The sequence below is a fragment of the Rhinolophus sinicus genome, linkage group LG03, assembly GCF_036562045.2.
Source record: "Rhinolophus sinicus isolate RSC01 linkage group LG03, ASM3656204v1, whole genome shotgun sequence".
NCBI classification, from domain to species: domain Eukaryota; kingdom Metazoa; phylum Chordata; class Mammalia; order Chiroptera; family Rhinolophidae; genus Rhinolophus; species Rhinolophus sinicus.
The window spans coordinates 34,362,737-34,387,171 of NC_133753.1; the positions used below are offsets into that span (position 1 = coordinate 34,362,737).

The 24,435-nt window shown below is 40.8% G+C and overlaps 2 protein-coding genes across 3 annotated transcripts in view; one reads left to right on the forward strand and one right to left on the reverse strand.

Moving 5' to 3' along the window:
- The window catches only part of MNAT1 (MNAT1 component of CDK activating kinase), a 175,916-nt gene extending 170,859 nt beyond the window's left edge, over positions 1 to 5,057 (reverse strand). The window contains exon 1 of the mRNA XM_019750784.2: positions 4,840 to 5,057. Coding sequence (XP_019606343.1) covers positions 4,840 to 4,928 — 89 coding nt within the window. The 5' untranslated portion in view covers positions 4,929 to 5,057. The remainder of the gene's footprint in view (positions 1 to 4,839) is intronic.
- A 6,501-nt stretch (positions 5,058 to 11,558) lies between these two features.
- On the forward strand, positions 11,559 to 23,876 carry SIX4 (SIX homeobox 4). 2 transcript variants are annotated; one of them, XM_019750788.2, is made up of 4 exons: positions 11,559 to 11,655; positions 11,864 to 12,699; positions 15,362 to 16,047; positions 19,522 to 23,876. In XM_019750788.2, the coding sequence occupies exons 1-4, from the start codon at positions 11,653 to 11,655 to the stop codon at positions 20,313 to 20,315; spliced, it is 2,319 nt and encodes a 772-aa protein (XP_019606347.1). In that variant the 5' UTR covers positions 11,559 to 11,652; the 3' UTR covers positions 20,316 to 23,876. The 2 variants fall into 2 exon arrangements, with proteins under 2 accessions (XP_019606347.1, XP_019606346.1); XM_019750787.2 differs by lacking the exon at positions 11,559 to 11,655 and having other exon boundaries at positions 11,759 to 12,699.
- The last annotated feature ends 559 nt before the right edge of the window (positions 23,877 to 24,435 follow it).

Genomic DNA, 24,435 nt, shown 5'->3' on the forward strand with positions numbered 1-24,435 from the left:
CCTGGAGAAGCACACTGTTCCCCAATATGCCCCAATAAAAAACAAATTTTTTTTAAACAAAATTACAATAGGGTTATTATAATTAAAGCTGTATTTTCACATTGTAGAGTCTCATTAATTTAAAAATAATCATTATTGTGCAAGTCATTCATAGCAGCCAAATAGATCTTATTTTAATATCATTGTAGTTTAGCACCCATAATATCCACAAATAATAATGAAAATATGATAGCCAATATATAGGACAAACACTATGTGATAGAAACTCTAGTAAACACCTCCAAATATTTTACATATATTATTTACTCCTCAAACACTGTAACACAGGTAACACTATCCTTTCTATTGTACAGACAAGAAAAGTGAGGCACAGGCATTTAGTAATTTGCCTAACGCCACCGAGGCTACAAGAGTAAAGAATTCAAAATCAAACATTTGTTCTCTTAGCCAGTACTCTATACTCTTTTATTCATTTTGTTCATATTTCAAGTCAAGAAAGGACTATAAAAATATGATCTATAATAAATGAAACACCAGAATGACTTGGACAATTCTGAACTCTTATGTGAAAACAAAAAGGATTAAGGATACAACAAAAGCAATTTCTGGTTAAAAATAAGTATTTTATAATTGTCTTTAATAAAAAAATTTTAAAAAAAGCCATTTTCCCAGACAAGAAAAAGCTAATGGAGTTCATCATCACCAAACCAGTATTACAAGAAATGTTAAAAGGGATTTCTTTAAGAAGAAGAAGAAGAAAAAAAAGATAAAAAATACAAATAATAAAAAGGCAATAACTACATACCTATCAATAATTACTTTAAATACAAACAGATTAAATGCTCCAATCAACAGCCATACAGTGGCTGAATGGAGAAGAAAACAAGTCCCATACATGCACTGCATATAATAGACCCACTTCAGATGGAAAGACACACACAGAAAGTAAAAGGATGGAAAAAGATAGTTCATGAAATAGAAATGAAAAAAAAGAGCTGGGGCAGCAATACTTACAATCAGACAAAACAGACTTTAAAACAAAGGCCATAACACGAGACAAAGAAGGATCCAGCAATTCTTCTGGGTATTTATCCAAAGACAACCAAAACACTAATTTGAAAGACATATACACACAACGTAATACTACTCAGCCATAAAAAGAATGAAATCTTGCCATCTGGATGGATCTGGGGGTATGCTAAGAGGAATGAGAATAAGACAGGAAAAGACAAATTTATCATATGATTTCACTTATATGTAGAATCTAGAAAACAAAAATAAAATTAACAAACAAAACAGAAACAAACTCATAGAAACAGAGAACATTTTTGAGGATTGCCAGATGAGAAAGGGGTTGGGGAGAATGGGTGAAAAAAGGGAAGGGATTAAGATGTGCAAATTGCAGCAAAGGAAACCATCAATAAAACAAAAAGGCATCCCACTGAATGGGAGAAGATATTTGTCAATGATACATCTCATAAGGGGTTATTTTCCAAAATTTATAAAAAACTCATTCAACTCAACACCAAAAAAACAAACAACCCAATAGAAAAATGGGCAGAGGACATAAAGAGACATTTTTCTAAAGAGGACATAGAGATGGCAAACAGACATATGAAAAAATGTTCAACCTCACTAATCATTAGAGAAATGCAAATAAAAACCACAATGAGATACCACCTTACCCCAGTCAAAATGGCTATCATCAATAAATCAACAAACAACAAGTGTTGGCGAGGAGGATGTGGAGAAAAGGGAACCCTCGTGCACTGCTGGTGGGATTGCAGATTGGTGCAGCCACTATGGAAATCAGTATGGAGGTATCTCAAAAAACTGGAAATGGAACTACCTTATGACCCAGCAATTCCACTCCTAGGTATCTATCCAGAGAAATCCAAAACACTAATTCGAAAAAATGTATGCACCCCTATGTTTATTGCAGCACTATTCACAATAGCCAAGACATGGAAACAACCGAAATGCCCATCAGTAGATGACTGGATCAAGAAACTGTGGTACATTTATACAATGGAGTATTACTCGGCCATAAAGAAGAATGAAACCTTACCATTTGCAATGATATGGATGGACCTAAAGAACATTACGCTAAGTGAAGTAAGTCAGACGGAGAAAGACAAATATCATATGATCTCACTTATATGTGGAATCTAAAGAACAGAATAAATGAACATACTAATCAGAAAGAGTCTCAGAGACGTAGAGAAAAAACTGAGGTTGGCTAGATGGGAAGGGGGTGAGGATGAGGGAGAAGGTGAGGGCATTAGAAAGCACAATCGGTAACCACAAAATTGCCACGGGGATACAAAAGACAGTTTGGGGAATATAATCAATAATGTTGTAAAGATTTTGTAGGGTATTTGATGGACACTTGTCTTATTAGGGAGATCACTTCATGGACCGTGTAGGTACCAGAACACTGCAGTGTACACCTGAAGCTGAAGCTGAATAATAATGAATGTCAACTATAATTTTATATATATATATATATATATATCACAGGATGTGGAGTACAGCATAAGGAACAGAGTCAGGGGAACTGTAACAGCTATATACGATGTCAGAGGGCTAGCAGACTGGGGGAGGGGGATTATCACTTTGTGAGGGGTATAAATGTCTAAGTATTACATTGTTTTGTACACCTGAAACTAACAATAAAAATAAAGTAAAATAAAAAATTAAATCTAAAAATTAAGCTTTGCTTATAGTTATGTAAATTTCTGTATTTTAGAACTGCTAGAGCTCATGTGCCTTCCTCGGTATCAGCTATAGGCCAATATAAGGAAGATTAGCCTAATGTTTCCCCTAACTGGCATGAATGCTAATGTTCTAGCCCACTGTTACATCCCTGATGAAGAGGCTCAGATCCTAGAGAAGGCCAGGAAATTTGTTTAAATGTCTTTAACAACCAAGACAGGAAAATGAGGAATAAAGGAACAGTGAGACCAGAGTGTTAAAAAAAAAAAAAAAAAATGTGCAAATTGCCAGTTACAAAAACAGTCACAGTGATGTAAAGTACAGCACAGAGAATATAGTCAATTAATATTGTAACAACTATGTGTGGTGTCAGATAGGTACCAGACTTATCGGGGTGATCACATTAAGTTATATAAATGTCTAATCACTATGCTGTGCACCTGAAACGAATATAATATTGCATGTCAACTGTAATTGAAAATTTAAAAAAAAATTTTTAGTGCCATTTATTTTACTGAAATCACATAATCTTCCCTGATTGGCTCATTTCTACTGGGCAGAAATTTCTTCCAGTTAATTACATTTAGTATCCTTCCAAAAAAGTAAATTCCCTTTCTTTGAGCACCAAATGTAATAAACCTGATACAAGAAAATGAAGAGAAACTGAATCTCTCTAAAAAAAACTAATTGTCTGCATATAGTGTTTGTTTCACTTTCCTTTTCCATGCATTCTACTTGATTACTTTTACCTTATTTCTAATCTTAAATCATTTTATCATGGATAAAGGATAAAAATAAAGATTAATTAGAAAAAGAGACCAATTGAGTTAATAAATCCCATTAAATCATTATAACTACAATTAATCATGCAATTTATGCTTACCCAAAGACCTTGTCTACTACACTGTAGATCATCCATCATTTTTTTTTAAAGCGGCAAGAGATTGCTTATTAGAAAAGATAGTACACTCTAAAGAATTACTAGGAGTGGGCCAAGCACAAAGAAAAGCGGCTCAAGGTTCATTACTAGAAGAAAAAGTACACTCCAAAGGTTTTGGAGCCAGCCCGGAGCAAAAGCAAGGCTCAAGAGGCTCAAAGAGCTCAAGGGCTCAATGGCTCAAGGTGGCATTATTAGGAGAAAAAGTACTCTCCAAAGAGTTTGGAAAGGGCCGAGCAAAAGAGCTGCTCAAAAGGCAGATCCATCATTTTTTCATCTCTGAGAAACTTTAGGAATATAGCACTTTACATCCATGCCTTATACAACTACCTTTATTGACCACAAAAACATAGCAAGAAACACTTTAACCAATCCCTGCACTTATTCTTCAAAATACACAAACTCAACCTCCCTCCTCCGGCTCCCCCGCTCCCCCAAAAATGGGCGTTCTAGAGTCAGACATCCTGTGTTCCAATTCTAGCAGCGTCACTTAATAAGGGACCTTGAGCAGTCTCGGTTTCTTTCCCTAAGAAATGGTACTGATACTAACACCTACTTCATGGGGCTGTTGAAAGAATGAAGTGAGATGATTCCTGGTAAAGCGGTTAGAACAGTGCCTGGCACATAATGTGCACTCAATAAATGCCAGCCACTGTAATAAAATTAACTGTCTAGATCTATATTTTCTCCCTTTCAGTGATGAAAGTCTAACCAAACTCCATCAGGACAAGTGGGCATACAGACAGGATTTTCAAATTAACTCACACAATAGCTGCAGTATATACTCACAGTAATTTTGTTTTCATAACTTTCGCTTTTTTCAATTAAAAAAAATTCGCGTGCAATTAAACACTCCGATTCCCCATGCTTTTAACCAGCGATAAGTCTGGACCCCAGTGGACAATACAGCCTGGAAATACCGTCAAGATTTTCATCAGCTATGGACGGGGGAACCTGACCAGCTGCTAAGTACATCTGGGAACCTGCAGTGCAAAGCAGGCCAAGGCGGCTTAGGGCTAGTGGCTACAGTCAGTTTACAGAAACAAGGTTCCCTTTTCCTATTTTCCTCCCCAGTACCGAAACTAATGACGCCCTTTTTTCCCCGTGAACCAAAGCCAAGCATCTTTCAGCTCTCTCGTCCAACCCTGTTCTTCTCATTCCCATGATATCCACTGTCCCCAACTCACAGAGTGTGTCCGCACACATTCACCATCAGCTTCAAGGAGGGGTTCCGGTATTTGGTGGTCTTACACCGGGGGCAGCCCTGATCGTCCATGGCACCTTTCGTGGGGACTCTCCCCAACGCGGGCTTCAGCCACAGCTACAGTCACCTCCAATCCCCCCTCAGACCCGAAGCTAAGCAGGTTCCTACCAACGGGCACTTTGCTGAGACGGTCCCTTTGCAAATGAGCACCGGCCGGGGACAAGGCACTGCAGCACAAACGTTCCGGCAGCGAGTTTTCCGGTCCTGTCGCGGGGGTTCCGTCTTTGCTTCCGAGAGCCAGCGCAATACCTTGGATTTCGGGGAAGGGCTTTTAAAATGGCAAATTGTACACAAAGCCTCATCTCAGTGCACCCAGCTGAATTTTTTTCAAGGAACTGTGTCACAATTAGGAACATAGGTTCCATCTTGTTATGTCTGAAAACATTCCCCTGGCTTCAAAGATTTATGCCCGGTGTACATAATAGATTCAATAATTCAAATTTGTATTTTCTTTTGAACAATTTGGTAGTCTATGCTTTATTCTTCTCCTTTATACTTGCACAGTCATGCAAGCACAGAAATACTATGCATTCGCGGATAGAAAGTTTGGAAAAGTTATATAGAATGAAAGTCTCTACACGGACCCTAAATGTTAGATTCTCACTAAATGTCAGAATAGTCTATAAATAATATCTGACATCCGCTCTGCAGAGATTAACAGTGTCACCTGGCCTACCAGTGTCACCTGGCCTACCGGTGTCACCTGGCTGTAATATCTCTTACCCTCCCCCCATCAAAGACAATATTTATTTCCCCAAATACTGGGGTGTGGAAACCACACAAGAATATACACTATTAATTTCATTAATTCTAAGATTTGAGAGCCCGAATCTCTTTGGAAATTGTAAGCCACATTCACTGCATTTATCAAGACTGCAAAGTGACGTCTGTAAACAGCTCTATTAGATAATAAACTCCTCCTGTAAGGGCACATCTTATTCATCTTCATAACAAGGATTTGTTGATACTTACTGGATGAGTAAATGAAAAATAAATGAATGACCATCAAATTGTAGTGTAATGTGAAAAAAATTATGCCAAGCATTATCTTGTAATTTGGCCCAAATTCCATCAGAAGTGGGCATGCAGAAAAAGCTTTTCAAATTAACCCACACAATGAATACCTGCTGTATATACTCATAGTAACAAACTTTTCATAGCATTTTTGCTCTTTTCAATAAAAAGGAACATTCCAACTCCCACCTTTTATAAACAGTGAACCTAGTAGGCAACTCACAGTGCGGAAATACAGTTGGGGCTTCCATGGGTTATGAAGGCAGAACCTGACAAACAGCTCTAGATACCACATTTGGAAATCAGCAGACCAAAACAGGCCATGGTAGCACAGAACTTTATATTAGTATATAGACAGCAGGGATTCCCCTAATAAATAAATCATGTCATCTGCATCATAATATTTTTCATTAATAGGAGTGAACCAAATTGAAGTTTACTAAAACGGGCAATGCCAACTGCTGTACTGACCTGGAAGCTTTCTATGCTGCTGTTGTCTTATTGAAAGAGACCACATCCAAACCAGTTATATGATTCAGAGTGAAGCTCTCTAAGAATAAAGGCAACTTTTAGGATCTTCATATTTTAACAGAATAGGAAACTTCTGGTGGAAGAGTGAATATGGTCACTGAGCAAATACAATTTTTAGCCAATACCACATTACTGCAATAATCATGGAGCTAGAGACAATAGAAAGTAGTGTATGTGGATTTGGCCGGATTAAAGTGTAGGCTTCATCACTTACTAGCCACGTGACCTCAGGCCTCAGTTTTCCCAACTATAAGTTGAGGATAAATAAGGTATTTCATTTAAAGCGCTTAACACAGTACTTAGCACAGAGTAAGAGTTCAATAACTGTTAGCCATTATTCTTAGTGGTATGAGTATTATTAGCAGTAGTAGCCTTAAAAAGCAGGGTAATGTAATGGGAAGAGCCGATCCTTTTAAATCAGACAGACTGTTTTTGCCCCAAATTTCTTATTCGCCCTTACCTGCTTCCTTTGTCCATATAATACACTGCAGGGTTGCTGTAATGACTAAATTACATGACATGTACATATACAAAGGCCCTACTATAATGCTTCATACATAATAGAAACTCTGAAATGTACACCATTATTACAGGTGGGGTTCACTAACATAGAATGGTCAGAAAGCTTTGAAAAGGAAAGCACTGACAGCATCAGACTCTGATTCAAAAAAGAACCTCAGCCTATGTTAAAACCACCAAACTATTAAGCTTTCTATATTTCTGAAGACAGATGTATCCCAAGAATGGACCAATTGAACCCGTTATTTCTCTTCCCAAATCTGCTCATGCTCTAGCATTCCTATCTCGGTTAAGAGTAAATTCTACCTCCTTGGGGCAGTGTATCTCAAATGCAGACCCTCCTTTCCAGTCCCAAGGCTATGGATCTAGGTTGGGCTTTCCTCATCTGAAGGGCACATTTGTATATTATCCTTCGCCCATCTTACAGAAAATTGATCTTCTCCCACAGGCTTCTGGTGTTCTAATGGGCCTACCAACACAATGCTGGCTCTCTGGCCTAGGGGTTGACATACAACCCTTCCAGGACCAATCAGAAATCTTCCCTAGAATTTTTCAAATTAGCAATAAGGGGAAAGCAGCAGAGCCTCTTTAATGAAGTTGGAAAATGTGAGCTGGGAATTACTGAGAGCCATGGTTCCAAACCTTCTGGGGACAGCCTCTTTGAAAGACTAAAACTAACTTGGTGAGAAAGGCAAAGATAAGTGAAATGGGACAATAAATCTTCAAGTCCAACCAGCTGCATCCCTGCTCTTCACATTGTTTGGTATCATGATCCAATAAATGAATCTTTTTTCCTAGGAAAATTCAAATGGGGTTTCTGGCTCCTAGGGAAATTCATACGTATCACCACAAAAAGGCAAGAATGCTGCTATATCTAGGAGATGACTAGGACCTGACACTCATTCCATCTCCACCAGGATCTTTTCCCTACACTATCACCCATGCAACTCACTAAGTCACCCTCTCTCTCACCTCGTGCTCATCAGCATCCCACAGGTAGGTGGCTTAGTCACTGAGAACTTCCAAGCATTATATCGAAGCTTCCCTCTACCAGTCTTAACTCTTTTCCTCATGCAAGTTTGAAAAACCCCAGAAAAGGATTCTGACTGTTTTGGCTTGAGGCAAGTGCCCATCCCTGGACAAATCAACTGTGGCCATAATATTACGCAGACATGGCCACTGTAAATGCACCGCTCTGTCCACTGTACCACAGCAAACTGAGCATTTTACTCAAAGTCCTTCATAGTTTGTCCCCAATATGCCTTTTAAGCTAATCTCCCACCTCACATTTACATAAAACACAACACTTCAGACACACTGAATTACCTCAATATTTCAAATACTATATACCACATACCTTCATGGCTCCATGTTTACTCATTTTGTTCCCTCTGCCTCTAATGAACTTTATCCTTGTCCTCCCAAAATTCTTGTCCTTAAAGGCCCAGCGAAAAATCCACTTCCCGTTGCCCTCCTCCTCTCAAAATCAGTCTCTTTATCCCCATCACTCCCATATCCTGCAAACTATTTACTTATAAATATGTCTTATCTCCCCCACCAGATTTTAAGCTCATCAGGATCAGAGACCCCAATCTATTATTCATCTTTCCATCCCTCAGTACCTGATGCAATACTTTGTATTTACTGAGGACTCAATAAATGTTTGGCACAAGAATGATCTTCAGAAATGTTGGCTACATATCATCAACCATTGGTTACTAAATAACAATGGAACACCTCCTCTACCTGAAAGATAAATGTAGCACCTAACGTTCTTAACAGTACCAGTAAATAAGCTTCCTGAAATAGAAAGAGCCCACCAAGATATAGTTATATTATTTTCCCTCTATCTTCCAGAGAGCCAAAGTCAACCTTGGAAAAGGAAATCTCTATTCATGGTGGCAACACAATTAAATATACTCAAGAAAAGTGTAACATTTTGTGCTGGACCAAATTTTCTTCAGTACATTAAAATGGCAAAATATTTCCATATACTGTCATCACTATCTTCAGGCAAGATGGAAAGATACAGAAACAAGCAGCTTGGTTTTCACTCTCACACAATCCCAGCCTCAACTCTGTTTTCCCAAATCACAACACAGCTTTGGACTGCATATCAGCACAGCAGACACAGTATTCACAACATGGCAGACATAGGAAGTAGAAGCAAGTATTCATTAATTTTACAAATAGTTTGGTAAAACCAGTGTTATGAGATTAACTCTACACATGCTCAAGTCTGGTGTCCCATTGTAGCTGACCATGTTTGAGTCAAGGGCGTCCAGTCCACTTTGAATTGCTGCCAGAATGAGCTCTGAGGCTCAGCCTGCTAAAGGAATCCGGAGTCTGGTGTTGGATTTCACTTCTGGTCCTACAGGAATCTCCTCCTGGAGCTATGGAATACCAATGTAGCTCAGGCTACAGATATCACAAAAGGTCACTGCTGCTTCTATATAATCTGTTGAACTTGGTGCTTGGGAGGCACTATATTGAAGACATGCAGAAACCCAAGACATGGTTTTCCAAGTCGATGCACTATATATTTGATGGATGATACACCAGAAGAAGACTCCTCTATGACCTGAACTTGGATAGCCCCATAATATAGCCAAATGAATTTTCCTTAGGTGTACACAATTGAAAAGTTTCCTACTTTGTACTATCAGGAGGCAGATAATAAACATTTAACGAAGATTAATTATACGCCAGGTGCTTTTTGGCACATCTTATCTCATTTAATCTTCACAACAAGCCTGTCCACTTTTTAGAGTCAAGTAGCTAATAAAAGGCAGAGCTAGGATTAAACCTACATCTAGCTAGGTTATCCTCAAATTCACCTCCTTTTCACTAAACCATACTACCTCCTGTCTACTTTTCTCTGATAAATATGCTTTTACTATTCAAGGAACTAAATGCAACCTGGTATCCTAGATTGGATTGTGGAACAGAAGACAGACATTAGCGGTAAAAATGGTGAATCCAAATGAAGTCTAGAGTTTAGTTGATAGTATTGAACCAATGTTAATGTATTTGGATAAATGTAGCATGCTAACATTAGGAGAAACTAGGTAAAGAGTAGATGGGAACTCTCTGTATTCTTTTTGTAACTTTTCTGCAAGTGAAAATTATTCTAAAAAGATATGTATTTTTAAATTCAAGGAAGATACGAATCTTAGCTGTTGTCCTGAAGTTTGATACCTAACTGGATAATGGGGTAGAAACACATGATCTTTTCCATGATTAAGAATTTTCAGTCTACCAGAGAAGTCATTGCTAGCTTCATTGTGGTAGTATAAAAGCAAGTTAAGTACAAAATCAAATGACATCTTGGTTGACCAGCAATAAAATGCAGCCTGACACACACACACAAAAAAAGAAAACCTCACCAAGTTTATTATGATAGCAGGTGACCTAAACAGCTGCTTTATAATGTGCTGAAGTAGGCAGTTACGGGTAATTGGGAAGCAGAAACAACACAAGGCCACCCTGAAATAAAGGTTAGGATGATATCATTAAAATGTTGGATTTTGAAGAAAAAGCACCAACTGACTCACAATAATCAGAGAAGCAGAGATGGGTTCATTCTTTTTTGAGCTAAGACCTTATGCAAACCATGATGGAAAGAGATTTAACTGCAAAAAGCAGTAGACTCCGCTCTACCCCCACCCCAGGCACTTCACCTCAAACCAGAGGGCAGTCTTCCATCTGTCCATGATGTGGAAAGGGCTGCTGATCCGGCACTGACCTCCTCCAAGACATAGAGATGGTGTTTCTATCAGGAATATCATCTCCAAAGAAGTAGTCATACACTTACATTAAAAAAAAAATGTTCGTACAAAAGACTTCAATTTCCATACTGTCATTATCATCTAAAGCTTGGATCTCTTCCACCCTACTTGTTTAGGATAAACATATAGTTAACCATTCTATATGCTTATGTTCAACCCAGTTGGATTGCCAGCTCTTTAGGCGATTTAAGATTAAATACGTTTTTTGAAGGCGTCTTGTTTTTGTCTTCTCGATGGGCTATTTATACCATTTATTTTACTGTTTCCAAGCATTCTTCCGACTTTGGAATTTTAATTTACTGTAAATGCTTCCCCCTTAGAACATTCCCTAGTGTCATTCTATTCTGGACCCTTTTGAATACAAAATCCTTAATAGAGACGTCAGAAAAGGAGGATTAAGGGGGAAGTCGAGAGAATAGGGAAGCTTCTGATTGTCCTCTTTGAAATTCTGTCACCTGAATGCAGAGGGTGGTCTCTTTGTTAAGAGTTTAGCATCCGGACCTTTAGGCCACACAATTAATATTCCCTCTGGAATCATAGGGACTGCCTTTGAAAGAGTCTGTTGTCCAGTTTTCAGGCCACATTAGGTAATTTCCCGCCCAGGAGCTTGGCCTGAAAAGAATGTCGGTGTTTTCCTTCAGGTATAGGTGCCTGGGGGTCAGGGGGAGAGGGAAAGGCGAGGGGTGGAGTGGGAGGCGGGTGATCGACAGGGATAGAAACGGTGTCTCCTCCTCCCTCTGAATGTGAAATAGCCAATGGGGTGGCGCGGCCGGGCCTGCCGGGCCGCCAGTGCCATATAGTATGCAGCAACCCGAGGAGTCACGTTGGGGGAACGGCAGAAAGCAGCTATCCTTTTACACTACTTTGCTCTAGCAGCTATCTTAATGGTGACTGCGTGGCCGGGGGGAAACCTGATCGGCCAGATCCAGCCGAAACCGGGAGGGAGGGAGTGGGCTTTCCGGAGGGGGGGAGGGGGGAGGGAGACGAAGAAGGAGGAGTAAGAGAGGGGGAAAGAAAGAGGAAAAGAGTGCAAGGGAGTGAGGGAGGGAGGAAAATAAACAACAAAAAATGTCCTCTTCCTCCCCCACCGGGCAGATTGCAAGTGCGGCGGACATCAAGCAAGAGAATGGGATGGAAAGCGCCTCGGAAGGGCAGGAGGCGCCCCGAGAAGTGGCGGGGGGCGCGGCGGCGGGGCTGAGCCCCCCGGCTCCAGCCCCTTTTCCCCTGGAGCCGGGGGACGCCGCGGCCGCCGCCGCCAGGGTGAGCGGAGAAGAAGGGGCAGTGGCGGCAGCGGCGGCGGCCGGAGCGGCGGCGGATCAGGTACAACTCCACTCGGAACTTCTGGGCAGGCACCACCACGCCGCGGCCGCCGCGCAGACCCCACTGGCCTTCTCGCCCGACCATGTAGCCTGCGTGTGTGAGGCGCTGCAGCAGGGGGGCAACCTGGACCGCCTGGCCCGGTTCCTGTGGTCCCTGCCCCAGAGCGACCTGCTACGTGGCAACGAGAGCCTGCTGAAGGCGCGGGCGCTGGTGGCCTTCCACCAGGGCATCTACCCCGAGCTCTACAGCATCCTCGAGAGTCACAGCTTCGAGTCGGCCAACCACCCGCTGCTGCAGCAGCTCTGGTACAAGGCGCGCTACACCGAGGCCGAGCGAGCCCGCGGCCGGCCGCTGGGCGCTGTGGACAAGTACCGGCTCCGCAGGAAATTCCCCCTGCCCCGCACCATCTGGGACGGCGAGGAGACGGTGTATTGTTTCAAGGAGAAGTCGCGCAACGCGCTCAAGGAGCTCTACAAGCAGAATCGCTACCCTTCGCCCGCTGAGAAGCGGCACCTGGCCAAGATCACCGGCCTCTCCCTCACCCAGGTTAGCAACTGGTTCAAGAACCGGCGGCAGCGCGATCGGAACCCCTCTGAGACCCAGTCCAAAAGGTGAGCGCCAACTTTCCTCCTCCTCCCCCTTCCTCTCCCCCACCCCCTTCCCAGCTTTCTTTTCCTCCTAGCGCTCGCAAACATGGCGCTTACCTTCCCCACCAGCCTGGTCCGGCTGCCCACCTCTCCCCGCCCCCCACCTCTCTCCGTAGAGGGGAAGGGGGGCTGCGGTGCCGAGGGGCGGGGGAACCTCCCTCCTTACCCTCCCCCCAGAAGTTTCTCGTCGCCCGCCTAGGTCTCAATCCCCGCCCCCACCTCGGCTGGTCACTGCTGCCGGGTTTCCCACCCCCATCCCGCTGGCTTTGAAGTTGCCACTCTCTCCCGGGTTCTGGCAGGGCAAGGGAGCGTGTGTAGGGGCCGGAAAGGACGCTCTCGCTGCCGCCGGAGACCCGCGGAGGTTGCCAGCGCCTGTGGGGTCCACACCTCCGAGGGGTCACACTGGCCAGGCGCGCGTCCGCGCTCCCGGACCCCCAGGGTTCCGCTGCCCCCCCAGGTCTGCGCTGGAGGTCGCCTTGGCCGCTCTGGAGGGAGGAGAGTATTTGGCGGGGGCTGGCGGCGCAGAAGGGGGTCTTGGGGCCGTCGAGGTTTTATGTGACAGAGTTAATCATTCACCGCCCGCCTTGGTTCCCTTCGCGGCCGCGGCAACGTGAGGTGTTGGTGCGGCTTGGCTCTGCGGTGTTTTGAAACCTGATTCTGAACTCCTTCGGATCGGATTTCAGTGCCGCTAGGGTAGTGGAGCTGGAGGGCAGCTCCTTGGGCCCCGGAACACTCCGAGGCTCCCTCCCTCCTGGTACAGTGGTAGAGGGTAGACTGGCATAAGGTGGACAGCGGGAAAGGAGTGGGGGTGCTATCAACTCCTCACCTCCAGAGCGCCCACCCTGGCGGGCTTGAACTTTTTTGACTGGAAGGGTTTTTTTCCCCGACTGGTGGAAAATAATCGGGTTTTCCGCCTCTTTTGTGCGTCCTCCCGAGTTAGACACCTGGTGTCTGTGTCCTGGTGTTTGTTGGGCAAAGTGAAGTAAAGAGAAGGTCATTTAAAGAGATGCTGTCTCCATCCCCTCGGGGATAGGAGAGAAAGAATCCAAATGCAGCTCGAAGGTTCTGCTCGGGCAAAGAATCTGGGAGCCGGGAGCCTTCCCGGCCGTGCGAAGGTGATCACCAGGCGCATTCCAGAATCCGCCGCGGCCCGCCCTGGCCCCTGCGCTCCTGGGGGCCCGACGGCTCCGGCGTTGCTAACCCCAGGCGGGAAGGGAGACGCTGGCCGGAACCTGGCCTCCCGGTAACCAAAACAAAACGCGCACTGAGACCTGCGTGTCCCCTTCCGCAGGCTTGCGGTTGACCCGGAGGACGTGCGTTGATAACGCCACGCACGCCACCTTAACCTGCGCCCGCTTGAGGCCGCGGATCGCGTCGCTCCGAGCCCGGACAGATTCCGGGGGACCGGGGAGAGAGGGTGGAGAGCCGGCGCGGGACGCAGGCCTGCTGCCCTGCAGCCTCCGCTCCCCGGCTGGGCGCCTTCCCCGGGTCTTCCCCGCCACACTTTACCGGCTTCGCTCCCCACCCCCTCAACCCCCACCCCGAGTCCAGTTGCCTGGTTTAGGCCCCTCTCCGGATCTACCTCCCACCCACACCCCCAATGAGTCACCCTCGCAGACGGCGACGGCGGCTCAACCTCAGCTCGTAAATCAAAGCGCTTTCTGCGCTCCTGGCCCCGCAGCCCAAAGCCGGAGTAATCCCCTCCCCTCGGCATGAAAGCGAACCGACCGCGGGGCACTGCCGGGATGTCGGATCTTCTACTGGGCCAAGTTCTGCCGCGCTTCCAAACTTCCAATGCCCTACTCACCAATTCTCCCCTACCCAGCCTCAGACCGAATGGGAAACCCCCACCACTACCCCTACCCGGGGTTGGTATTTTCCAAGTTGGGGCTCTGAAGAACACAGTCCTGTCTGGAACAGAAGGACCGAAGGTGCTGGGGAAGGGTCTGATAGTTACAGGGCAGCTCAGTGACCCACACCCTTTCCCTCCCACCTCACCAGGGCACTGGATGGTGTATGTTAAATAGGCCCCTTTGGCTTCCTTTGGATTCAAAGGCGACTGCACATAACAGTTCTTGGGTTGAAAGTGCCTTTCCTACAACAAGGCCAGCCACTTTGTTGAATGAAAGAGTTGTCAGTCTGGTGGAGTAGAAGTTTGGGAGCAGGTGAGAAAATGATCTCTTGTTAACTAACTGGCAAACAAAACAGAACAGTTCCGACCTTCTGCTCCTTTGGCAGTTTCGTTTACCTTCAAAATTACACTAATCTGAATTGGTTTGAGGGAAGGAACAGATTTCCTACACAGGAAAGACTGACCAAATCATTTAATGGGTTTTTTCTATGGTGTAGGCAGTGGCACATTTAACGGTAAGGAATAACTTCAATGCTATAAAAACGTATATACAATTCTCCTGTAAATCCTCTTAGTTGAATTTATATCTTCCTATATTCTCTGGTCAGAATCTGCTGAAAGGCCTCCTGGCTTAAACAGGACTAAAAGACTTCCTGCTGTGATTTCCTTAAATACTGCCCTTAACGGGTTAGAAGCTGGTTTTCCAAACAAGTGTTGCTATGCAGAATGTCAGCCCTCTGACCTTCTTAATGTCTTGATTTTCCCTCAATACAGTGAGTCAGATGGCAATCCCAGCACTGAAGATGAATCCAGCAAGGGCCATGAGGATTTGTCTCCTCATCCACTCTCCGGTTCATCCGATGGTGTCACCAACCTCAGTCTTTCCAGTCACATGGAGCCAGTATATATGCAACAAATTGGAAATGCTAAGATATTAAGCTCTTCTGGAGTTTTGTTGAATGGAAGTTTGGTACCTGCAAGTACTTCATCTGTCTTCCTTAATGGTAATTCTTTCATTCAGGGACCCAATGGAGTTATCCTTAATGGATTAAATGTGGGAAATACACAGACAGTGTCATTGAATCCACCAAAAATGGCATCAAACATTGTAAGCAATGGTATATCCATGACTGACATACTGGGCACTACCTCCCAGGATGTGAAGGAATTCAAAGTCCTACAGAGTTCTTCCCCTAACTCAGCAGCCACCACCTCGTACAGCCCCAGTGCCCCCGTGTCATTCCCAGGGCTCATCCCCAGCACTGAAGTGAAAAGAGAAGGCATTCAAACAGTGGCTTCCCAGGATGGAGGCTCTGTCGTGACTTTTACTACACCAGTGCAAATTAATCAGTATGGCATTGTCCAGATCCCCAATTCCGGAGCAAACAGCCAGTTCCTTAATGGGAGCATTGGATTCTCTCCACTGCAGCTGCCTCCCGTTTCAGTGGCAGCTTCGCAAGGTAAGAGTCTCATTTGGTACCATAATGCACCAGTGAATGTTTAGCCAGCTGCTGTAAGTGACGCATTTGGTGAGAGCTATGGATTGATGTAACTGTTCAGGTACCTTATTGGCTGCCACAGCTGCAGAATAGACTTGATTTGTTTCTTCTTCACAACACACATGTAATATCCAGCTTGTTTGATTCCCTGGCATTGTGGGGATAGGCTTTTATTTTCCTAACAACTGAATGGAAAAATACAATTCATAGCAAGTCTTGCCAGTTCTACAATAATAGAAATATGATAAGTCAGTCGGTGCTTACAGAATAACCCATTGCTTGACATTTTAAGATTAAAAATTAATATTGCTAAGAACACAAAATTAGTGGAGCAGTTGGTAAGAATTGTACACTTTACATAAGCATTATTTATTTAACCAAAAAGTGTTTTAAAAGAGAATTGTGTTTGATTCATGTTCCTCCTGTAATTAAGATTACAGGCCTAAAAGAAAACCAGAATATATGATTGGGTAGCTATTGCTCTGCATGTATACTCACCTCCTAGATGTGTGGGTTTATTTATGAAGGCAACTGTAAGCCTTATTTTATGTTTGTGGCTTTACTAAAGGTAATCTGCTAAAGAAACCACTGATGTAAAATTCGGGTAACCTAAGGCTGATATGCCAATTCTTCCCTGACTTTAAGCACATCTGGATGGCTCTGTGTCATTTCCTCTATATAGAAACCAGAAGGGTTAGAATGGCAGTGGAGGTTGGATGGCCCCTTGAATTCAGGAGTGCATGTTTGCCCTCCTGTAAGCAAATCTGAAAGTCCAGCTTTTTTACCAAAGCAAAATAAGTAATTGTTTGCCTTAGAGAGAGGCTTCCAATGAAATGATTTTATCAAAAAGAAAAAAAGTCAATTTATGCACAACTTTTTTTTTTTGTACAACTGTGATCTACCTTAGCTTATTTAAGACACTAATGAAAAAATTGTGGAGTAAGTTTCATTATGTACATTTGTTTCTCTTTAGGTAAAATGGTAGTAAAACACAGCACTCCTGCAGCATACTATTTATTTTTTCATTGTTCCAGGTTATGGAAAGGATTATGCTAAGTCACTATACAACATAGGGCAAAAATATGAAAACCACAGGGAAAGCCCAAATGCTTAGTTTTATACTGTGGATCTAATCCCTTTTCTCTCTTTAGGAAATTTCCAAACAGTATGTACATTTTAAAGACAACATATTTAATTTAAAAAAAATATGGTATGTAGATTGGGGAAGGAGAAAAGCAGAAGTACTTTTCACATGTAATCTAAAAAAGTGCTGCCATAGAAAATTATTACAAACTAATGGCTAATTTTTAAAATGGGGTATTTAATATGAATAAGAATAGTATTTTTAGTTAAAAAAGCTAAGATCAAATGACAACGCTGTCAATCCTTAGACTGTCTAAGTGAGTTGAAGGCTTAAGTTTAACCAGATGGGCCCAGGAAGGTCCATGTTCCTTTATATAATAGTGGTCATACATTGTAGTTCTTAATAGAGGATTTGGCGATTCAGCCTTTCTCCAAAACACATACCAAATCTTTCCTAAAAATGCCTAGACAAGGTAGATTATTTTTGTATAGTTGGGATTTATATGGAAAAGCAGAATATCTACATCTTTTTTTTCACTTTATAATCTGCGAAAATGAGGGGTTTTTTTTCCTTATTTTACCATCATTACAAAGTTATACTTATTTTTCCATTGGATTTTTAAACCAATTTTGAAGTTATTCAATTTATAATTCAATTGCAGTTATATTTAAATATCAAGTTTTAGATCACATCTGCTTTTCTCCTTCACATATACATATTATCTACATATTCAGAAATATTACTTTAATTATACTCAGTAGCAGTTGGGGAAAATGTCATATCTATTATGTTATTTATGGCTCTGTCAAAAAATAATTGATTATTTTGTTGTTATATCCACTGGCAAACAATTTCACAAACACATAACACAAGAAAATAAAAATCTATTTCAGATGTTTTTTGCTACAGTTTAGCAGCCAACTTAAGAAGTTTAGCAGCCAAGAAGTTTAAAGCATACTTAAGTTGAAGTCAAACATTTTTAAATAAAAGCCTTTTTCATTTGTTTGGCCTAGAACAAACAATTATGTTAAGGAAGAGCCCAAACATACATAGAAATGTCTTTTTTAACACAAGTATTTTCCATGATCAATACTTTCAGGTGGCTAATTTTTTTTAAAGTTCAAATATAGTGTTTTTGTTTTCTTTTTTCCTTTAAAGGCATTCTTTTGCATTTAGAATGCTTTAAAATGTTTGGAAGACATGAACAGCCCTGTGATACTGATTTATCAATATAGGTAGTAATATAATCACAATTTTGTAGTAATGCAAGAAGGGATATGTTTTAGGTGAATTATCTTTACCATTTGGGCTGTTTTCTCAAATAATAAAGAGTTTACTGAGCATCTAATTCAAGATCAGGGTAAACAGCCCTTCTGAAACCATTCTGTTTCAAAACTCCCTCAAGTCTACCATTTCTTCAATGGCAAGATAATTGCCATCATTTCACTGTGTCTGTGTAAAGACTCAGAAAGAAAAGGGTTTTCTTTGATGGTGGGAGGTAGGGGGAGGGCCTGATTCATCTACATCAACTGAGTTACCTGATTTGAACATCTTCTCAGCTTTCTACTTACATTTCTTTTTCTACTTCTGGTCTCTGCAGATCATTATACTGAGAGCCTCAAAAAATACAAACGTCTTAGAAAAGCATTAACTCTAGTTTTTTATATTAATCTATATTTTTTAAAGCATATTTCATTATTATCATTAATTTTTCCTATCAGTACAACACAAGTTTCAGAACTGGCACAAGAAAAGGAAAAAAGACTTACTGAATATTTTGTTGACTTGATATTACTTTATGGTTAGTCTGGCAAAAGTTTTCAACTTGTCTGTACAGGTTTATATTGTTAATTTTAAGCCTCAAGGTAACTCATTTTATGTGGTGTTTTCTACATTGCCATTTATATCCTATGTGAGTTACTGAGCTTGTCCTGAACAAAGGCATTTTATTTTGCATTTGTGTTTTCTATTCTAACTGGCAAAGCTAGCAATAACTGTCAACTAATTGAAAGATAGCAAGTTGGAATTTATATGGAAAATAATATCTTTTATGAACCAGAAACTTGACTGAAATTAGAACTTGGAAAAGACTTTTTTTTTTTTTTTCACACTTGGTTTCTAAACCAGTAGTTCTTACTCCCACTTGGTCATCAGAATTCCTGAGGGAGTTAAAAATACACCTGCTCTAGGACTTACTGAGCCAGATTCTCAGGAATGGAGCCTGGGAATCTGTAGTTTGAAGTGCTCAAGGTGATTCTACTGAACCTGAGAAAAACTGTAAAAAAGTAACTTTTTTCTCTCCTCTCAGCTCCATCAATGATAATCTATACTTTTTTTTTTTTTTTTTTTAGGTAATATTTCAGTAAATTCAAGCACTTCAGATGGGAGCACATTTACAAGTGAGTCTACCACAGTCCAGCAAGGAAAGGTTTTCTTGAGCTCTCTTGCTCCCAGTGCAGTGGTATACACTGTTCCTAATTCAGGCCAGACTATAGGATCTGTTAAACAGGAGGGCTTGGAGAGGAGCCTGGTATTTTCTCAGTTGATGCCTGTCAATCAGAATGCACAAGTAAATGCAAACCTGTCTTCTGAAAATATCTCGGGGAGCAGCCTCCATCCCCTGGCCTCCTCATTAGTTAATGTATCCCCATCTCACAATTTTTCCCTGACTCCCCCTACCTTACTAAATCCCACTGAGCTAAACCCTGACATTGCTGATAGCCAGTCAATGTCTGCACCTGTGGCAAGCAAATCTACTGTGACATCTGTTAGCAACACTAACTATGCAACTCTTCAGAACTGCTCCCTTATTTCTGGTCAAGATCTATTGTCAGTCCCCATGACCCAGGCTGCCCTTGGGGAAATAGTGCCTACAGCTGAAGACCAGGTGGGTCACCCCTCCCCAGTAGTACACCAGGATTTTGTCAGAGAACATCGTTTGGTTCTGCAATCAGTAGCTAACATAAAAGAGAATTTCTTAAATTCTGAGAGCAAAGCAGCAAGCAACTTAATGATGCTGGACTCCAAATCCAAGTATGTCCTAGAGGGCATGGTTGAGACTGTCTGTGAAGACCTGGATACAGACAAAAAGGAGCTTGCCAAGCTCCAAACTGTCCAATTGGATGAAGACATGCAAGACTTATAAACTTTATTCCCCATCCCCCTTTTTTTTCCTGGCATTAGTGAACAATCTTTACATGAAGCCCTGAGGACATAAAACATTTTCCCATTTAAAGGGAAACACTAGTTTTGCAAGTAAATGCATTCAAGAGACTTTGGGTTGATCTGCATGAAGATCACAGTTAAATAATATAGTAGAACTGCGTTACTGCAGCCTTTTTGTTCACATATGTTCTCGTTTAAATAGATGGAGACAAAGGAACAAGATGGAATATGTCAAGTCAAAGTGTATCATTTGGTTGACTCAATATAATTCTAAGGTCAAATGGAACTTGATAGTTTTTTAATTTAAAAACCTAACAGAAAACTAAGTATCACTACAGAGCATTAGAAACAATATGATTCTTTTTTGTTTACTTTTACTCCATGGGCATTGATAATGTTAAAAACCATAAATGGTACTCCACACTATTCTAAGGGTATATTTTTGAATACATGCATTTCTGTTTTTCAGCATTTTTGTGAAAGTCTTGGTTTGTCTCTACACATTTCCAAATGTGATTGCTAATAGTTCTGTGTGGCTGAGAAAGTTTGCAACTCCACTAAAAACTCTGAAACAAATTTCAGTATAAGTGTAAATATATTAGTCCTATAAGCAAGGATTTGAGTAATTACAGTGAATTTTATTTATGCTGTATGTTTCTCTTATACTTCAGACATTATGAACTAAAAAGAAAAACGTTTTCTTACTGTTTAATTTATTTTTATTGTTTGAACAGGAAGTGAACATAGTTATTTCCAACGAAGTTTTACTTTTTGTAGGGTTTTAAAAGTAATGATTTTTATCAGAAGTCTATTAAGGTCAATATTAATAACACTGAAACAGGAAATCCAACTCCCAATATTGGAATTTTGGTACTTTTTTTCACGTCCTTGTTCTTTATTTAGCAGCTCTCTGATTCATTTAAATATGTTTTATATAGAATTCTATGTGCCTTTTTACCTTGTGGCCTTTTTATTATTCTTACAAAGGTACAGAAGTGGCAACAGAAGCACTGATGGCTCTTTTCTACTATTCTAACAGGGTTAATTTCACCACAAAATTGCTTTAAATCCGAAGAACTTAAGTTTCACTTTTATTATGCATAATGTTTATGATGCAAATGATAAACAACTAATTAATGTTAATGTTTTTCATTACAATGAAAATAACAACAATTATAGACTACCATGTAAAATCAATTCTGTGGGCTATGAAAACAATCATTTTAAAGTAAAGAAAGAATACCTATGTAGATTCCATTGAGCAAAATTCTGTCCTGTTGAAACTTAGTTCTAAATGTTTTGAATCAGTTGTTACATTATGACATATGACTATTGTTTGCACTATATTATCATGTCTTCTTTAAAAGTAACTCCTTCTGGCTTTCTATAAGAAGCTTGTTTGATAATGTTGTGAGCTGTGGTTACAGTTTTTATCAGGACTCTGAACACTAGATGTAATAATGCAAATACATTTATGTAGTAAGTAAAGTCTCTGGTCTCTGAAAAGGAAGAAAAGTGGGGAAATGATCTCTTCAGAGATTACTTAAAGTTGTTGAACATAAAGGTATCGCCACATCTTGCTTTCTTTAAGATCAGAACAAAGAGTCCACTCTAGATCTCTACAAGCTGAGCATGTTGAGTAAGGGCCAAAGAGGATTTAACTTCTGTTGTTATTGTGAATGGAACTTGCAGGCATAGATGAACAGCCCTATGAAGAATTCCTCTCCCTTCATTTTGATAAAGAACTTAGGTCCCAGTTTTGTATAGAATTGGTAAATGTTCCTAAACTGCTGAAACTACGTTTTTTGTTTTGTTTTTTACAAAGTCAGGTGTTTTAGAGTTCTCTTCCACTCCACCACTACTTATACAGCTTGTTTTTTTCTTTGAATGTGTGCTGATCATGTTACTGAGATTAATTACATGGTTCTATAGTATAGTTTACATGAAAATGATGTTTTCCACTTGATTGCTGCAGATATCAAAAGTTTGTTAATTATTTAAAAATACCCATCCAATAGGGGAGATGAGAAGGTTTAAGAAGTTATATATGTTATATATATAACTGGAAAAGTTTTATATGTCTTCCCAAAATATAATAAGCCTCTTGTATTCACAGTTCTTCCTCTTTTCTCCCTTAAGATAGCACAAAACTTAAGACTTACCTAGGCAATCCATTCATACTCCCAACGTGGTGTAATCATGCCCCTACAATTACTTCAGGTAGCTATACAATATACCAGGTAAGAATCAATGCACATTATAAAGAACATATTGTTCTTTTCTAACTTTCAGTAAAATACGGGCCAATTGGTATGTAGCCCATATATATGTGAATGAAATAAGATAAACCCCATGATCTCCGTGCACAGAATTGCAAATGTCTTTTGCAATACCAAGGGCCAGACTCAGAACCCTTGGAGTTCATGTGGCAGAATTTCTCTCTTACATAAACCAATGCTTGAAGATGCTACAAACGACCCTCTAATGATCCCCACAGAGGAATCAGAATGGGGTAAGTAACTCGATCTGCAAACCCCAACCCCTGTGGCTGGCTGTGGGATTTTTGGTGTGAGCCTAACTATGCACTCTATCAGCCAGAATTTGGCATTTAGCTCTTACTTACATCTATCTAGTAAAGGACAGTCTGTTGCTTAAAGAGAGGGTGCATTTGTTCTTCAACCAAGCAAGAGCACCTATCTTGTACTGCTTTATAGCTTATGCATATTTATAATAATGAAAAGACTGAACTGTACACTTTTCAGTGCCTTTCTTGTGTTTCGAAAGGCAGGTAGATGTTATAGCCATAGATAAAAATCCATAGTGTAAATTACACACTGACCTTAAATCTCCTTGTGTATGCCCTTACATCTTGCATGTTAAAAGTTGGATTACTGGGCATATGTTGCAGCCTGCCCTGCTACATGTTAGACAAGTGTGCATTCGTACATAGTGAGAAATTCTTCATTCTTTCAAATGTTTTTGACAGATCATCTCATCATAAAAAGATAAGTAATTCAGGAAAACCGTGGGGGGGAAATCACATTTTACAAAAAATGTTTCAAAGTCTTCTTAGAAGTTAGATGATTAGAGCCTAACATTTATTTTGTATCTAACGGATACATGTCATGTTAATTTAATATTAACCACCATACAATTTATTAATCAAAATTATATAGCATGTGACTTTTGGCTTTCAGGGTTCTCAAAAAATTTTATTCTTTAGTTGCATGTACTGTATGTTTAGAGGCAACCAGTTATATACTCATATGGTTTTACTGTGCCTTACACAAAGAGAAAATCTATACAGAATGTATATCATGGGGTGGGGTAATAGAGTCTTTACTGCACTGTTAGGTGATGGCACACAGAGCATGTCCAAGAACATTTCTGTGCTTAATTACCCAACCAAAGAGATCTAAAGTATGTATGTTGTACTGTAATAGGGGTTTATGCCTGGACAATTAAGTGTTTTATTTGTTTTCTGAAATGATGTGAACTTATTTTTCTAAACACTATGCTAAATAAACTTTATATTTATATATATCTTGTGTTGAAAGTTATTTATCCCTGAAAAAGCAAAGAAGAAGGAAAAAAACCCATAACATACATTCATAGGTTGGCAAATATGAGGACAATAGGAGTCATTTTGGAAAAATAATTTCTGTTGGTCTCTGTACAAAATTATGCAATTCACTTAACTATACGGCATATTCAGAGCTAAATGATTAGATTCCATCCTCCTTCAGTAAAAGAAATGTGTCTTATTCATTTGGGTGTCCCAAAATCTGAATCTGGTACTCTAGAAGATTGAGTAGAATTAAATTGAAAGGGTCCAAAGACCTTTCCCAATCTTACTGAAAGAGCTCTGTATAACCCATTTTTTTTAAAGCACACCCATTAGCCAAAGTCTGGTTACACCACAGTTGGGTCCACCAGTGGTTTGATTTAAAGTGATGGACAGAACTGCATTACTGACTGTGTAGAAGACAGATTGGTACAGTTTGGTCCTAATTGTAAAATTACATGGTATCTGATTTTGTATGCCTCCCACACTGAAATGAAGAGGAAACTAGTAATAAAGTAGAACTGTACACTTGTAT

What these genes read in the sequence shown, in the direction of transcription:
- SIX4 (XM_019750787.2), top strand. Translation starts at nt 11,837, where the DNA reads ATGTCCTCTTCCTCCCCCACCGGGCAGATTGCAAGTGCGGCGGACATC. An exon ending in TCTGAGACCCAGTCCAAAAG is followed by an intron (nt 12,700 to 15,361) that starts GTGAGCGCCAAC and finishes CCCTCAATACAG; the next exon opens with TGAGTCAGATGGCAATCCCA. An exon ending in TTCAGTGGCAGCTTCGCAAG is followed by an intron (nt 16,048 to 19,521) that starts GTAAGAGTCTCA and finishes TTTTTTTTTTAG; the next exon opens with GTAATATTTCAGTAAATTCA.